Source organism: Medicago truncatula, chromosome 1 (genome assembly GCF_003473485.1).
Source record: "Medicago truncatula cultivar Jemalong A17 chromosome 1, MtrunA17r5.0-ANR, whole genome shotgun sequence".
Classification (NCBI taxonomy): Eukaryota; Viridiplantae; Streptophyta; class Magnoliopsida; order Fabales; family Fabaceae; genus Medicago; species Medicago truncatula.
Window position 1 is genome coordinate 6,728,234 of NC_053042.1, and position 17,439 is coordinate 6,745,672.

At 33.9% G+C, this 17,439-nt stretch overlaps 3 protein-coding genes across 3 annotated transcripts; 2 read left to right on the forward strand and 1 right to left on the reverse strand.

Moving 5' to 3' along the window:
- The first annotated feature begins 390 nt into the window (after positions 1 to 390).
- On the forward strand, positions 391 to 4,292 carry LOC25482099 (probable 1-acyl-sn-glycerol-3-phosphate acyltransferase 4). Its single transcript, XM_013610597.2, has 4 exons — positions 391 to 646; positions 1,991 to 2,594; positions 2,841 to 2,971; positions 3,708 to 4,292. Exons 2-4 carry the CDS (start codon positions 2,023 to 2,025, stop codon positions 4,154 to 4,156), a joined length of 1,152 nt encoding a protein of 383 aa, XP_013466051.1. The 5' UTR covers positions 391 to 646; positions 1,991 to 2,022; the 3' UTR covers positions 4,157 to 4,292.
- A 3,382-nt stretch (positions 4,293 to 7,674) lies between these two features.
- Positions 7,675 to 9,052, forward strand: LOC25482100 (pathogenesis-related thaumatin-like protein 3.5). The gene is made up of 2 exons (XM_013610598.3): positions 7,675 to 7,880; positions 7,969 to 9,052. Exons 1-2 carry the CDS (start codon positions 7,823 to 7,825, stop codon positions 8,658 to 8,660), a joined length of 750 nt encoding a protein of 249 aa, XP_013466052.1. The 5' UTR covers positions 7,675 to 7,822; the 3' UTR covers positions 8,661 to 9,052.
- A 267-nt stretch (positions 9,053 to 9,319) lies between these two features.
- Positions 9,320 to 17,331, reverse strand: LOC25482101 (leishmanolysin homolog). Its single transcript, XM_024775380.2, has 17 exons — positions 16,928 to 17,331; positions 15,734 to 16,087; positions 15,471 to 15,611; positions 14,946 to 15,078; positions 14,734 to 14,850; positions 14,561 to 14,634; positions 14,393 to 14,467; positions 13,775 to 13,867; positions 13,597 to 13,657; positions 12,882 to 13,214; positions 12,502 to 12,622; positions 12,307 to 12,406; positions 11,451 to 11,520; positions 11,211 to 11,363; positions 10,995 to 11,090; positions 10,425 to 10,744; positions 9,320 to 10,035 (listed from the first exon to the last, which is right to left on the reverse strand). The coding sequence occupies exons 1-17, from the start codon at positions 17,021 to 17,023 to the stop codon at positions 9,790 to 9,792; spliced, it is 2,583 nt and encodes an 860-aa protein (XP_024631148.1). The 5' UTR covers positions 17,024 to 17,331; the 3' UTR covers positions 9,320 to 9,789.
- Between the last annotated feature and the right edge of the window lie 108 nt (positions 17,332 to 17,439).

The window sequence follows — 17,439 nt, forward strand, 5'->3', positions numbered from 1 at the left end:
AAAAAGTCCACACCATAGCAACACCCCTTAATCGATCAAATGCTTATAATGGGTGACACGAGGTTAGCTAAGAGTACCAAGATTGATATATAATCAATTTGGGAGCAATGAACTACTTATTGTGTTTTAAACTTGTTTTAGTATCTTGTCGAAAACATGACTTTAGAAATTATATTATGATGTCTTTTTGTATGTATGTTCTTGTTATACGTTTTATAACATTTTTATTGAGAAATATAATAAAAACAAGAGAATAAAATCAATACAAAGAAAATTTTCAATTAGTATACATATAATAATTACTAAAAAAAATAAAAAAACATGTGGGACAAGAGTAGAAAAGACAAAGGGATGTAGATCCGAAGTGGGCCCCACTCATTGGCAACTTGGCATGGCATGATCTCTTATGTCTTATCCAACACACACAAAATGAAAATATACCAAGTACAAAATTTGGCAGTCTAAGAGCAGTACTACTGTACATCTCGGTGAGGTACACCGCTGGTGATTTCAACCCCAATCAAATTTCCCATTACAATAATTTCAACGAAACCAAACTCCTGTTTCATTCACTCATTTTTGTTCTAACTTTCATTTCTCAATATTCATTCATTCGTAACCCTCAAAAGAAAATCTCCCTCTCAAGGTTAGTTCTTACTTCTTATTATTAGTCAACTACTATACTCATATTCATATATTTTAATTCGATCTAACTCGCTTTTTTGTTTTATATTTCTCAACTATATGCGTTAATTCAATTTCATTTATACATGTTATATTTCTGGATTTTAGACCTTACTTTTACTGTATTATTATTGTTACGAATTCAATTATACACCACGATTCAAATTCTGATTTATTTTTGTGATTTACTACTTTTTCAAGCTTCATGAACAAGATTTCAGATGAGAATTCATGTCAGCGTAACCGGATCTTTATTTCAGATTAATTCTACTGTTATTTCATAAGTGCTTGAATATATATTTTTAATCATTTTTTCCATTTTCTGCTTGTGACATTTTTAATTGTACTGCATTTAAATTAATTTAATCTAATTAGTTTTGGTGTTTTTGTTTAATTGGAAACTTTAGGATTTGAATCAAATGTAGCCATGCAGTCGTTGATCTCGGCCGTTTGATGGAGATCAGATGGTTTGCATCCGCTTCTTTTAAATCCGATTTAATGAAGTAAGAATGCAAGTCATCTAATCATCATCCCACGTTCGAGATCTCTTGACGTGTGCGGTAAATGCAGCTTTTCCTTATGTGACTGCAGAGTTCATGTTTGAAATTTTACTTTGTTGATCATTGATAATTTGACATGTCAATTTCGCTGAGAAATTTATGTGCATAGAAATATTAGACTAATAATAAGTTGGATTATACCGTTTTCAAGTTTTTAGACTACTGGGTGATCGATCGATCGTTCAGAAGTTCAAAGGAATCAATACTTATTACTTACTGTCTTGTTCCTCTGCTACTTTAGAGTGTCGATGCTGAAATGAACACTAGTCTTAATTATCTGAAAATCATCCCTTTGCACCATAAGTAACTTCATTGTATGCTACAATTGAAATTCGTCAAAATAATAAATCCGTTCTTAAACATATAATTTAAAATTGCTGTTAATCTGAAAAACTAGTGCTGAAAGAGCATGTTCTCGGAACTCAAAGGGTATTTGAAACTATGAAATAAGAACCGACTTAATGTCTCGCTTGCCCCTCAGTGCCAAAACATTAAAACTCATTAAATCGAATCACTTAGTTTTTAGATTGTATTTTCTCCTGTATTTTCTATTTCAGTCTTTGTGTGATTGCCTGACTTGCATAACAATGCATTTATGTATCTGGGAGAAGCTTTTCGGAAACATTAGATTAGATTCCTCATTTCTCATTTAGCTTATTGCAAATAAATGAGGATTTATGCTATTGCTGTTATACTTGTCCAGAATTTTGGTAATTACCAAATAACATTTAAGTACGTTATTGCAGAAGGGAGGTTTTCGACCAGTTCATTGAAGAAGATGGAAGTTTGCACACCTCTCAAATCTGATAGTAGATTAAAGCACCGCTCTATGACCCCTCTTAGGTTTTTAAGGGGTGTGATATGTTTGGTGGTGTTTCTTTCAACAGCTTTTATGTGTATAGTATATCTTTCGCCGCTTGCAGTTGTAGGATTGCGGCTTATTAGTATTCGTTATAGTAGGAAGGCAGTATCATTCTTCTTTGGACTTTGGTTATCTATGTGGCCCTTTTTATTCGAAAAGATAAACAAGACTAAAGTTGTCTTTTCTGGGGATAGTATTCCAATGAGGGAACGTGTATTACTTATCGCCAATCACAGAACTGAGGTGGATTGGATGTACTTGTGGGATCTTGCTCTTAGAAAGGGAAGACTAGGATTTATAAAATATATCCTTAAGAGCAGCTTAATGAAACTACCGATTTTTGGTTGGGGATTTCAGATTCTGGAATTCATTGCAGTGGAGAGGAAATGGGAGATAGATGAGCAAATATTGCAACAAAATCTTTCAACATTTCAGGATCCGAAAGATCCTTTATGGCTATCTCTTTTTCCCGAAGGAACCGATTATAAGTACTACCTCAAATCCCTCTCAGCTCGGATCTCATCTTTTCATTTCTAAGTGTTTTTATTATCATTGATAATGTATTAAATTCATTTCAATTCCACAAATTATTTTATTTGACATTTTGTTTTTATGCATTATGAGCAATGTTTTGACCAGCTTACTAAAGTACGGGCATCGTGTTATACCGACAAATAGACGATATATTTTTCACTTCACCGGCACATTTGACATATTATTTGCTTTTTATGCAGTGAACAGAAGTGTAAAAGTAGTCAAAAATTTGCTGCTGAAGTTGGACTTCCTGTGCTGACAAATGTACTACTTCCAAAAACAAAGGGGTTTCACACTTGCTTGGAAACTCTACGAGGCTCATTGGATGCAGGTTTCTTTAATAATTCCTTTTCCTTTTTTTAATATTTGATACTCGGTCAATTCATAATGACTTAATGGTAGATATTTATAAAGTTATGCAATCTATGTTACCAAAATGCAACAGACTCGGCTTTTGAAAATTATGATAAGTCAGTTTGAATTTCAGTTCCAAATGTATGTTCGGATCCAAATGTATGTTTGCAGCTTCTCAATTGTAAACAAACATACAAGTACTTTACATTTTCTCCTTGCTATGAATTTACCCCTTAGGATGCTCTGTGCTTTTTGCTTTATGCGTGGCAGTGGATTTCTTTGGGTGTACTTATAGCATACATTATGTGTGATCGAATTCGGCAGTAAGCAATTTCACGCATTCAGCTCACCGGTTGTTGTTAGATCAAAATTGGAGGGTTCAAATTTCAAGCTCGGCATTTTATTTTAAAAAAAATCAAAATCTGCATTCAAATCTGGACTGTTTGATATCGATCTAACGACCACCAATGTGCTAACTGGATGCATGGAATTACTTTCTGCAGTCTATCCGAATTTGTGTAAATTCCATATCATTCCCTAGGGAAGCAGAATGCTAGTTCACAAAACCAAGTTTGCTTTCACTAGGTGTTCAACAATATTTTGACATGGCAGTTTACATAATGTTCCAACTTTCCCCCTGTCTCTTTTCTTTTCTTTTCTAAATTTGTTCAACGTTTAATGTATGTTAAACTTTATCTCTCAATCACGTGCAGTATATGACGTGACAATTGCATACAAGAATCAATGTCCTTCCTTTCTAGACAATGTTTTTGGTCTTGATCCTTCAGAAGTCCACTTGCATATTCGGCGTATTCCTATAGAGGAGATTCCAGTTTCTGAAACTAAAGCTGCTTCTTGGCTAATGGATGCATTCCAAATCAAGGATCAATTGCTTTCTGATTTCAAGGTTCAAGGCCATTTCCCTAACCAACAAAATGAAGAGGAAATCTCGACATTCAAGTGCCTATTCACTTTTACCGTGATAGTTTGTTTTACCGCCTTGTTTACTTATTTTACCTTGTTTTCTCACATCGGGTTCAAGTTATATGTAGGTCTCTCTTGTGCATATCTTTCTATGGCAACGCGCTACAAAATTCAATTGATGCCTTTAACAAATTATGTACATGCATTCTATAACAGGAAGAAACAAAAGAATGCATAGTGTTCTCAATTTTAAAGGTCAAATGTACAATTTTGGTCTTGAACTTGATATTGAAGTGTACATTATTTGCTTAATTTGATTCTTTTCATAGTTTTGTTCAGACAGTGCCAGGAAATCAAATGCACAATTTTACAAACTGGTATTTTGTTGCTCGAAACCTTACTTAGACTTCTGATATCAATGCATTGAAACTCATTCTCAGGTCTTGTTAATTTCATTTTTATAACGACTAACTTGTAGTTACGGTGGGTATCTATCTCTCTACAATGACTCAAGAACTCCCAACACATTACAAATTAATTTTGAACCTAAGATAGCATCAACTATTATCTTACTATTAAATTAAAAAATAACTTGATCATATTGATGAGCCAGATATTTCTTCCAGATGTGTTCCTTTAGACAGCCAAATATTACCTTTTTATTCCTACGGGCTACGATGGTCATCCCAAATGTTTACCTTGACCAATCACTTCAGATACACCAAGGATGATAGAGATTTGATTACAAAGACTGACATGCTGCTAAGAGAGAGTTGATTTTTGATAATTAATTGATTAACCGCTAGTTTCCTTATAATATTTTCCAAAATTTACTCGAGCTTGTTAGTATGTAGAGGTATAGGGATAACGAATCTTCTTAACGAATCTACATTAAGTTGGAAATTAATTAGAAGACAATCTTGTATTGATGCACGAAAGTCTTCATATAATCCACCAGGGAACAGTTGTTCAGTCCCACCATGTTTATCATTTGGTAAAAGTAGATCATTAAAGGCACCAATGGCTATGATGCACTATGTACAAGAGACAAAGATGCAAGAGAACAAAAGAAAGGTCGTGACCAACAAAGTTTGGAAGTATCAGAATATGCAGTGCAGTTAGTCCCACATCGACAAAGAAAAGTAGTATGATAGTGTTTATAATCTTAAAGTAGCCTTTCTAACTATATCATAATCATCAGAATTGGTTAAACAAATCTATAAATAAATCTTTAAAATTAAAAATTTAAATTGTTCACCTTTGCCTCTTGGTTTTCGTTTTTGTTGGAACGTATAAAATTTTGATTTTGATTTTGATTCTTTTCATAGTTTTGTTCAGACATTATTTGGAAATCAAAAGCACTATATTACAAACTGGTATTTGTTGCTCGAAACCTCTATGTGTTGGAAAAAAAAAGTGTTTATTAATTTCATTCTTTATATCGACTAATTTGTGGTTAGGATGGGTATCTTATATATCTCTAAAATAAACTATCAATTATCCGTTATTTTTATCAAATAGGGTCAACGATTCAAAAGAACTCCCAACTCAATACAAATTAATTTTGAACCTAAGATAGCATCAGCTATTATGTTACTATTAAATCCAAAAATAACTTGATCATAGTTACGAGCCAGAGCTTTGTGTAGAGGGTAAGAAGGGCTAATCCTCCAGCCTCATGCACCATGCTTTGATAGGTGAAATGTGTAATATAAACCAATACCAAATTTCTAGAGTTGTTCTGGAAGCATATTCGTATACCAATACTTGATGTTGCAGTGATAATTGTTTAATCTACGTTACACTTCAGCTTGTTGATCTCTGATTTCGTCCAGTTGATAAATGGAATGGAACGAATGATACCTAGATCATGGATATGCACAGCTGCATTACTAATACATCTAAATATTTAGCTTTGAGAACACAAATGAATAGGGAGTTACGATATGCGACAAGCTCGCAACCTTGTTTTTCCAATGTTAGCAACATTGAATCCCCCAATATTTTGAACATTGAAACCTTAAGTATTTTATCCCACTTAAACCGATTTATGCTTTTACCACCATTTTATTTCAATCCCAGTAAAACGAATTTAGCACGATCTGTGATAGGATCTAAATCCTACCACAATGGAAAACCATGAAAACTATTGGAAACTACGGTTCTAAGCTAAAATGACAAGAGAATAGAAACTACTAGAAAATAAAATACATTTTCATTCATGTTATATCAATTTTGGACTGAAATTATCTCTCTAAATTGTTTTTCTTTCTCTTAAATAAAAGAGTGATTTGATTTCCATATATTTTCAGCTTTCTTTGATATTTTTTTTTGAATTCTTCGTCTTAACAGGTCGTTTTTATATAATTTTATCCAAGTCTTAATTTTATTATAATCTTCATCATTATCATTTAGTATGAATTTTGGACTGAAATCACCTCTCTCAATTGTTTTTCTTTCTCTTAGTTAAAAGAGTGATTTCCATATATTTTCAGCTTTCTTTGATATGTTTTTTTGAATTCTTCATCTTAACAGGTCGTTATTTATTTTGATTTCTCGTCTTTATACGGTGTGTTTTTATTTACCGTCTTAGTGCGGCATTTTTTTATTGAGGTTGAAAGATTAGGTTTGACCAAGATCTAATCAATGATTTTGACGTCGTCATCATTACAGATCAAAATGTATGAGTATTTCAAACATTTGAATAGAGTCATATTCTTTGGTATATACTTTGCGAGTATGTTCGTAAACTGATTATTTTTTTAACACGATTTGAAATTTATATAATAACGATATACTCTATCATCTTGATTAAATTAATATAATTTATTTTTTTAAGAAAAAAGTATTACCCTCGTCCTTCAAAAAAGTTATTAACATATTTGTGGTATTTTTTTAATAACAAATGTTAATTGTTGTGTTAGTTTTCTTCTTATGAGAACGTGAACCTTAAACTTTTAATTGCTCAAATCCTTTAATTCAAACAAGTTAAATCTACCTAATCACTCTAAGGTGCATAATTAACCACGATAGAAAAATACACTACGAACACAATATTGTCCGTCTTTCCACTATATTCTTTATTTAAATTAAATATTAAACATTTTTTTAATATGTTGAAGAAGAAAAACCACACGTTTATAATTTAATTTTTTTTACAAGACGTTTATAAGTTTAATGTATAATTAAAGTAAAGGGTTAAATATATTTTGGTCTCTATAAATATGTCAACTTTTTATTTTTGAATAAAAAATTTCAGAAAAATTCATTATATTATAAGAATCTCACAAAAAAAAAAAGATTTTTTTTAAAAAAAACATGAATTAAATATGAATTTTTATTATAAATTCATATTAAATTTATGTTTTGTTAAAAAATTCTAATTTTTTTTGGGAATTGTTTTTACAATATTCTACATATTTTTGCACAATTTCATTAAAAAAATACAAAAAATAGTTACCAAAAGTAGTGATTGAAAATTCTATGAGGACTAAAAGTTGAAGGAAAATTTTAGAGAGACTAAAACGAAAAAGTTTATATATTTGCAGGGAAGAAAAAAAAAAAGTAAATCATCAATATACCTTCAAAAAATAAATCATCAATATGAATACGTTACATGTCCAAACAAGGCAAGCAAAAAACATAAAATCCAAAGGAGGCATGCAATCGTGATGGAGACAACGATTCGTTGTGATTTATGAATAGACACGTCCCATAGAAAGATGACCCACATTCTTAAATTTCTCACATAAAGATTGGTCACATTTTTTTAACCATTCTTTGCTACTATAAATTCAGTTCTATGTAGCCCCATATTTTCATCCCTCAACTATCATATTCCACTCTTTCTTTCATCCACAACTTCCCAACCGTCGTTCTTTCCTTTCTACTTATCTCAAGAATCATGGCCTTCAATCCAAATCCAAAAACCTTTCTTCTCTTCAACATGTTCCTCTTATTAGGTAAACAACATTTCCTAGTCTTTTTAAAATCATTTTAAACTTTTTATTTTTATAATTAATAGCTTATGCATGAATATATTTTTTGCAGGCAATTTAGCATCTGCTACGGTGTTTACCATACAAAACCAATGCAGTTACACCATTTGGCCGGGAACTCTTTCCGGCAATGGGGCTGCAATTCTCGGTCAAGGTGGTTTTTTGCTAGCCCCCGGTGCATCAGTTAGTTTGACCGCACCGGCGGGTTGGTCAGGACGCTTCTGGGCTCGGACTGGTTGCGAATTTGACGGTGCAGGCAATGGAAAATGTGTCACTGGAGATTGTCCCGGTGGACTAAACTGTATCGGAGGAGGTACCCCACCGGTGACATTGGCCGAATTCACTATTGGATCAGCCGGTAATGGCGGCAAGGACTTCTACGACGTGAGCTTGGTAGACGGTTACAATGCAGGCATGGGTGTATGGGCTACAGGAGGCACCGGTGATTGTCAATATGCGGGGTGTGTTGCGGACTTGAATGGTGGATGTCCGGCAGAGCTTAGGGTGAACAGTGGAGGTTCGGTGGTGGCTTGTAAGAGCGCGTGTTTGGCGTTCAATATGGAGGAATTTTGTTGCACCGGCCAACATGCCACGCCACAAACATGTTCGCCTACACATTATTCGGAGATATTTAAGAAAGCTTGCCCAACTGCTTACAGTTATGCTTATGATGATGCTTCTAGCACTTGCACATGTTCTGGTTCCGATTACCATATCACGTTTTGCCCCAATGGATCATCATGATCATATTCGTTAGTTAATGTGTCACATTTTATTTGATGAAAGATGCCACAAATTTACTACAAGATCATCACTTCATTGGTTATTTTGGATCTAGGGAGCGTATAATCTATATCTTATGTTGTTTGCTTACTTTAGTTTTCCTCTCTTGTTTTACTTTTTTATTGACTAGTTGTAATTGAAAAATAAAGGAAGCTTCTTATAGACACATTAGTTGTTAGTGAATCATTGGTTACATCAAACTCTTTCAACCTTCCTCAGGGAGACCAACAAAAATAATACAACATGGTTCAGTACTAGGTTGTAGCTCTTTTGTTCAGCACAATCGTCTTTTCTTTTTATCTTGTTTGTGAATGTTCTAAATAAATGTCTACAAGTGCAATAATAGAGTCACACATACTGATCAAGCATCATAACAAAGCACGTGAAGAAGAAATTTAAAACTTACTGAATGCCCTTATTGAATGAATGATCTTTCCTCCCAGCAGATACCATGGTAGTACTCACACAAATGCAGTTCCATATACTAAAACCAATTTATTCATCATCCTTCTCAATTCAATTTTATTTTATGATATTTTTCTTAATTTTTTTTGTTACCTGTTTATTCATTCGTTGATTTATGTAGAGAAGAAATTTTCTGTTAAATTGGTCCAAAGTGATTGGTACGTTGGTAAGTTGGAACTTTGAACCAACAGTTCCATCATAATAGTAAGGAAATCACCAGATCAAAACATAAACAAAATCCCAACAAAGAAAGGAAAATAAAAAAAGACGTCAATATACAGTATAGATAGAACCCAAAAAAAAGGAATGAAGCATAGAAATATTTCTTTCCTCTATGATGGCCTTCGGCCAAAGCTCTAACATATCATCTTCCTCCATTCTTTCATTTCTTCTTCCTTCACCTCATCTACCAACCACTTCCAAATACTCCTACTTTTCTATACAAAAGGCTCTCTTTGAAAGGGAAAAATGTAGCCTCCTCATCCCACTTTTTTGCTACCAATTTTGGATGAGCAAGCAATCTCTAAATCTATGATTGATGTATGCCACTATTTTTCCCTATAATAACATTCTGAAAATTACAACCCAACCCCTCCTACCCCAAAAAGAGAAAATATAATTGAAGTTAAAGCTGCCTGCTTCTAACTAATATTTCATTTGAGTAATTATTTCTCAAAGAAAAACTGCTTCTAAATCGATTAAACCATGATGATTGCTTCTCACCAAAACCGGTACACCGACCCTCGCCCTTGCTGCTGAAAATGGTTTGGTCACTGCAGTCCAGTGAAGCTCCACACGCTAGATTATAAGACTGACATGCAGAATGACATACTCGTAATCTGTTGTCTCCGTCACACTTCTGGATTGAGATCTGGAAATTAAGTACCAACCACTTCAGACAAATAGTTACATCACCGCTTATGCTAAAAAAACAAAAAAAACTGACGACAGGTGTGCTCAATTTCAACAAATTAGGGGAAAGTGTTCTTGGTGTGTTGTGAATTTCTCCTTCAAAAAGATAATTGTAGTTTTATGTTTCGAGCATTCCTCAAGTAGTAGTGACAGAACCAGTAATAGAATGTTGAGAAACCAACTAAATATATTATCTTAAAACCAACTAAATTTGATCTGTACTATTGTTTTATCAGATTAGGTCAATGCAACGAATACAAATTTCAAGTCTAGTATGAATAAAAATAAATATAATCAAGGAAAAAGAAAAATCTAAAAAATAAATTTGACATGGAAAGAAAGATTTACCCAGCAAGAAAGCCGTTTAGCTGCCTCTTCACATAAGGTGTTGCCAAATATATTGAAGAATTTCCTAGCACCACCAGGGAACAATCGGTGGTAGTTGGGCATGACAACCACTTCTTCTAGCTTAAGCAGCATGCTATGTTCTCTGGGTGCACAATGCTGCCCAGAAATATCATTCCCTAGCACATTTTTGCAAACCGAAAGAGTCGAGAGGAGAGTGGAGCTGTTCTGGCAAGTGTATTTCCCATAGTCAGAACAGCGGAATTTGCAAATTCCATTATCACAAACCCCACCATGAAGGCCGCATTGCTCATCACAAACAGCTGCGTGTGATATCAGAACAAACCAATAAATTATGATCAGGACAGGTGTTATTTTTAACTACAGGATATTTTAAAAGTATAATGCAAAGGTAAGAAACTAATGACTCCCTCCCACCAGAAACCCACAAAGAAGGTAAAAACACAGAATAATGGGGGAAGGATCAGGACCAATAAACGGACCCATCTATATAGATTACATAGACTTAGAAATAGTATTTCAAGGAATACATAGTCTAGAATAAAACTTTACCAGTGGAGCAGTCAATGCCAGTGTAACCAGTTTTACATTCACATATTCCATTGTTGAGACATAAGCCATTGCCAGTGCAATTGCTGGGGCAGGAACCTGGAATAAATTAAGAGGACACGCACTGATTAAGGCAAAACTGAAAACAATAATCTGATGAAAAACTGAAGCAAAATGAACTCTGAAATTAAAATATAAGTTTGGAATATGAAGACTCACGTCTACTGCAATCGTGACCATGAAATCCCAGAAAGCAGTGGCACCTTCCATCAACACAATCTCCATTGAAGTTACATGCTCTGGGACATCTCTCCGAGTCAACTACCATGCCTGTGTTACAGAGCTCATGATATGCAGGGCAGATTAATTCACCTATTGAAAACATACAGAAAAGTAAGATTTCCATTAATTGGGAATTTAACTTCACTGGGAAGAGAAACAAAATAACATTATATTAACCATGAAATCCCGGGAACTGAATGGATCCACCAGCTTGAGGACACATGCTCCACATACCATCCACGGCAACCTGTATGTAGCACATAGCTTCATTCAGCAACTACCATGATGGAGGGAAAAACAAGACGTGTAATAAACTATTCAAATATAAGCTAAAGAAGTATAAAATTTAATTTTGTATCCTATATATTTCTTAAACAGTTAGCTCATGCATGGAGGGGTTGACAAAGGACACTTGTTATGCTTTTCAAAAATCCTAAGGTTGTGTAATAAAGTATAATTTAGAAATTTTTTGTATAAAAGTTGTTTTTGTTTGATTACAGTTTAACAACTTTTTAAGAGGCAACATAAAATAGTTTTTCAAAATAATTAGAAATTTATCTTTTCACAGATTGCATATTTTTTTTCAAAAACATAAACATACACACTATAAATATTCAAAAGTGATTTAAAAAACTTGAACAAATGCTCATAAACTTATTTCCTGCTTAGTTTCAATTTAGTTCAATTTCAATTCCTTAGTGTCAATAGAAATTATTGTTCCATGAGACTGTCATTCAATCACAATCTTTGAGATAGAATTGTGTCATGCTCCATGCCATCCAAAAAAAGCATTGCCCGTCAAAAAGGTGACTTTCACAATAAGAGGACCAGAAGTATTATCAAACAAAGATACAGATTTATTTTATGCACACGTACGTAACTTACAATTAAAGAAATAAGCAAAGGTCGCTCTAGAAATTCAAATCATCAAATTCAAAAAAAGGCAACCTAGTGTTGCAAGAATAAAATGATATAAAGCATTTTGGAAACATAAAATTTTCTCTTATATTGGCACTCTGAATCTAAGCTATACCTCTAAAGTGTTGTTGATACACCTGTGCTGATAACAACCATTTCCTTGGGTCGTAAAACCTTGTACAAATCCTGTGCGCACTAATGATGAGGCCATACACCTGCAGTGAATGAGGATAGTTCACAATTCTGACGTTGGAGTTTTATATAAAAACATAACACAGAATAGATTATAAGTAGGAAGTGACAGACTGACCTAGAGTTGCTTCCTCGGACTTCACCTAGCATTGTATCAGGTGCACTGTTAGTGTCTGTACATATACCATCAGTGTATGCAACTAAATAAGTGCAATAATCAGCGAATAAAGATGGTCCTCCTGAAACAACCAGCGAAAGGTGAGATTTCTATACAACCAATCCGTCATAAAGCATCAAGAACCATTTACAAAAACCATCAACAAGAAAAATCAATTGTCTGTGGTAAGCCAATAATATAAGCAGTTACAAACAAACCATAATGCAACAGCTTAGAAACTGCAATTACTTGACAGTCAATCATAATTATTACAAAAAATCTAGTCGAAGCAACATTAGCATTGCCTTAAATCTGGGAAAAGAAGACATCAAAGTACATACCTTTATTAGCTTGTGGAAAATATTGAGCCCACCGAGGAAGGTCTCTGCTATAGGTTTGAATGGGACAGTAACCCTGTGCCTCTCTGTTGTACGTACAGCCTGAAAACTCTTTCGTGTTGCAATGATAGGCTCCCTTCCAGAGATTGCAAGGGGAGGTAACAAACTCAGTACCCTGGTTGCGTCCCCAATCAAGACGGTCTGCCATGCTATAATTGGCTTTGTACCATCCGCTATCCTCTAAGAGAGCTAGTGTCATTTTTGAAACTACGGATCTTGTATCCACTGAACCAGTCATGATCTCATTCATCAGAAGCCTTTTTTCCCAATGAGAGCCTATTAAGCCAATTAACAAACTTAGTTGATCATTTATGTTGGTTGGTAGTAAAAGTACGTGATTATTTATTTCATTATCCCATTTTGCTTATAATATATAACTTTTAAACAATCAAACTAACATAGCGCATACTTTATAAACATCATATTGCGACAGGCAGGATTCATTAGTCTTAGTACAAGTATGGGTTGGACCTAAGCAATATGATATTATCATTACAAACAAACAAAAAAGTGCGGATGGCGGGTGTGCTAAAAGAACTCCATGAGCTTTGTGTGCTAAAATTGCAAATAGAATTCAACAGAAAGGGACATTAAAAGCAGAGAGGGGGAGGGGTAGGCATTTATTTATATTAATAAAGAAAAGTTATGAAATTAAAACCTGATGTGCCACTCTCGCCGCCATCTTCCAGCTCTAAACCAGTAAAATTTCCTGAGAACGCCTGCAATAAATCACTCATCAACCATTCTTTGAATTGAAGCTTTTGATTAAGGACACTGCAAATATGCAAATTAAAAACTGATAATGAAATCATACAAAAAATTTCTCGAGGAAATACCGCATAATGATGCCGTGAATGCATGACAACACGTGGTAGCACCACACGTGTTACTGCTCGCCCAATCTTTTCATCCATAACTTGTTCAGTAACCTGCAAAAACAAGAAATGATGAGCTTCCTAAATGCAAGCACATAGATGCCAGATACGAATAAGAGTGGTTAAAAACAAGCAGAATAGTTATACAAATAGGACAAGATATAACACAAATGTGTCACAGTTAAATGCCTGGAATTTTGCAATATTCTCCTAATTCCTAAATGTCCTGCATTATCGATATTCCTCAAAACACAAGTCAAAGACATTTTTGCCAAACACCGTTCACCAGAATCATCAAATGTATCTCCACAAATACATACAAGAATTGTTCTCAACTTTAATGTATTTTAAACCTAATGTTTAAGTGACCTATAACGCTAACTAAAATAATGAAACAACAAACAAAAAGCTCTTACATCTTAATAGGAGGAATTAGTCATGCTTTAGTAAAAGCTAAAATCCTAAGCATGGAACAAAGTATTCTTAAAAAAAAAAAACGGTTTATGATGTTATTTAAGTAGAATATATTTTTCCATTGTGAAAAAAAAGGGATCTCCCAACAGGAAGGATAAACTTTACCTTATTACGAAGTCTTTTCCTTTCATCTCTGAAATGAGTAAAGGCATGAGGATCAAAACCAAGAACATGGATAACCTGAAAAGGATTACATAACATGAACAACGCCACAAAATAACCACCTACGTTTCCAATCTTCTTGATTCCCCTATAGACATAAACAAAACTAACCTCGTGTTTCAGAGTAGCTGAAAGCGACGCCTCTTCTTCAGCTGTCAAGTGACGAGGAGCGACATTAACATGTCCTACACAGAAAATAAATAAGTAAACTACTAAGGTATTCCAAATGCTAGATAAAGAGAAACATTTAAAACAGCACATCTATATTTTATAGGATAACCTACCAGCTATAGCACGACCCCATTGATCTCGTTCACATGCCACTGCCCAAGCAAGTGTGGTCCAAATTGCAGCAGGTCTTGTAGTAACCAAAAGAACTAAGTCGGCATCAGAGACTCCCTCTGAAGAAATGATGAACAAATCAGTTACAACTCGGAGCATTAGTTTTGTTAAGAACAAAATTGTCCACAAAAGGAATGCAATAAATGAATCATACCTTCAACATATTCACGAGGAAGCTGCACACCACCATCTTGTCCACATGCAGAATATCCACTCAATCGCAAGTTCCCATTGACAGGCTCAACAGCCAATGCTCTCCTAAACCAGTCAGCTGTCTGACCTAATGCCTGCATTAAGTTTCTACATTAGTAAATATCTCTATACCACCTTTAGGCAAATAGAAGTACTGTAACTATTATCAGTATAGCATTAAAACGTCAAACTTGGTTAGGATAAATTATTGACCAAATCAAGTGGAGCCTTGATGCAATAGTTGTAATTGTCTCCGCAGATTCGAATTTTATGTATGAGTCATGAAACCAACAAGATAAGCCACCTACTATAGACCCGCATTACATAGTGAGTCCAAGCCTTCCGATGGACTCAACGTATAGACAGATCGTTATAGCAACACTAGTCCAGTTTATATTATTGACCTAATGAAACAATTATAGCAACACTAGTCTAGTTTATATTATTGACATAATAAAACAAATCAAAATTAAATAAACAAATTTACCTTACGAAGGCGATGCTTTTTATCCTCTCCTGGTATATCTTCAGAAGTGCAGTTATACCAACAATCACCAAGGGTTGGAGGATTAGCAAGAGGATTACAAGAAGGCAAACCAGGAAGAGAAGTAATCGGAGGGTCCCCAAGCTGTTCACATAAGATAACATTGATGATTAATTATAGTACATACATATGAAAGAGAAAACCAATGTTAAGGTTAAACATATAAACTCTAGATTATTATTTTTCTATTTATACTAAACACTTGCCTTAACCATGTCACCAACATTTTGACAATCCCTGTCAGGGGAGAGACCAACAGCATCATAACTTAGATATATCCTAATAGGTTTCTTTTCATCCTTTGAGGGCTTTGATGATGTTGAAACACCAAGTAACGCCCTACCTTTATGCTGAAGCGGCTTCGATCTACCAGGCTCATAAACTTGTGGGGTGACCGAATACACCTGTCGACCAGGTCGCTTTCTCTGTTCAAGTATCTGATCATGGATGCAAGAGTGTGAGGCAACTTTCTCAACCCTCCCATCCAATCCTCCCGATTGAAATCTTCGTTCTTGCGCCTTCGCATCGTTTGCTTCCAACCATGCCAATATCAATACAATCTGAAGCAAGGTTTTTAACAATAGAGATCCAACATTAGAAACCATACTGTCTACCTATACTATCACAAGCAATAAGTAATGCACTATCATATATATAACTAAAAAAATTAAACTAAGCTTCTGAAATTTTGCCTTTGATTAATGAGTATCAAAATAGCAACATTTTATAAGAAGCTATGAAATCTTTAATCATTATCATATACTTAAGTATACTTAATATCTTCCTATTTTTTAGCTCATGAATGAGCCTTCAGCCAAATCATTAAACATTCTAAAACAATTGGTGTCCAAATTAAATGACTGTTAGGCGGGAAAATCACGATTATTATATTACCCTCTCTAATCTTATTTATTATTTTTCTCTCATAAAACACGCAAAATTACATTAAAGTTATTGAATTCTAATCCAATCTTCACACAAAAAAAAAAAAAAAAGGAAATATAAAAAGAAAAAAAAAATGCATGCAGAGGTAAAAGAAATATAAGATTGCATTGGTCAAAGAGGTGTCAGCTTAGTGGTTAGAGTTTAATAACTTTGAGACGGAGTTCGAGTCTCTTGTAATTTGGTCATTAGTGTCACTCTATTATTATTAATAAAATTTCCCCTTCAGAAATTTAAAAATATAAGATTGCATTCAAAAACAGAATGTTAATTAATAATTTTACAATCTTCAGCTAAAAATTTCTAAACAAGCAATAATTCAGCAAATTACGCACAAAAAAAAAAAAATCAATAATCTCTAAAAGCTAAAACATCGTTAATTAAACTAAAAAAATCAACAAAAAGGTTATATAAAAAAAAAAAAAAAAAAGTGTTGAAGTAGCAGAGTTTGCTTATACCTGGAAAACGACGATGACGATTGGAAGGTTGAAACGAAGAACAAAGTCCATTGGAATGGCGAAGACTGAGAGATAAATAAACGGCAGTGGTTCCATCAAACCGCCGGCGACGGGAACCGATGCATTTGGTGAAGCTTTTGATTGTAACAAACGAACTAACGGTAATAACAGTTAAGTTTGGAATTTGAAAGAATGAAGAATGTTTCAAGGAGAAGAAGAATAAAGAAGGTTGGTTAATAATGAATTAAAGAATGATTAAGAATAAAGAAAGAGGTTAAAATTGGCGCGTCGACGTTGTTGGAAATAGTTGAAAGGTTGATTAATAGTACTAATCTCTTTTCTCTGTGTAATTAAACTTAAACTGAATGAGGGAAAAATAAGATAGTGACATACAGAGAAGAGAAGAAGGTCAGAAATTTATATTATTGGGTTCGGTACAGAGTGGTTGGAATTCGATTTTACTATTCTATTTTTTTTTTTATAAAATATATATGGTTTCTTTTTCTGTATAA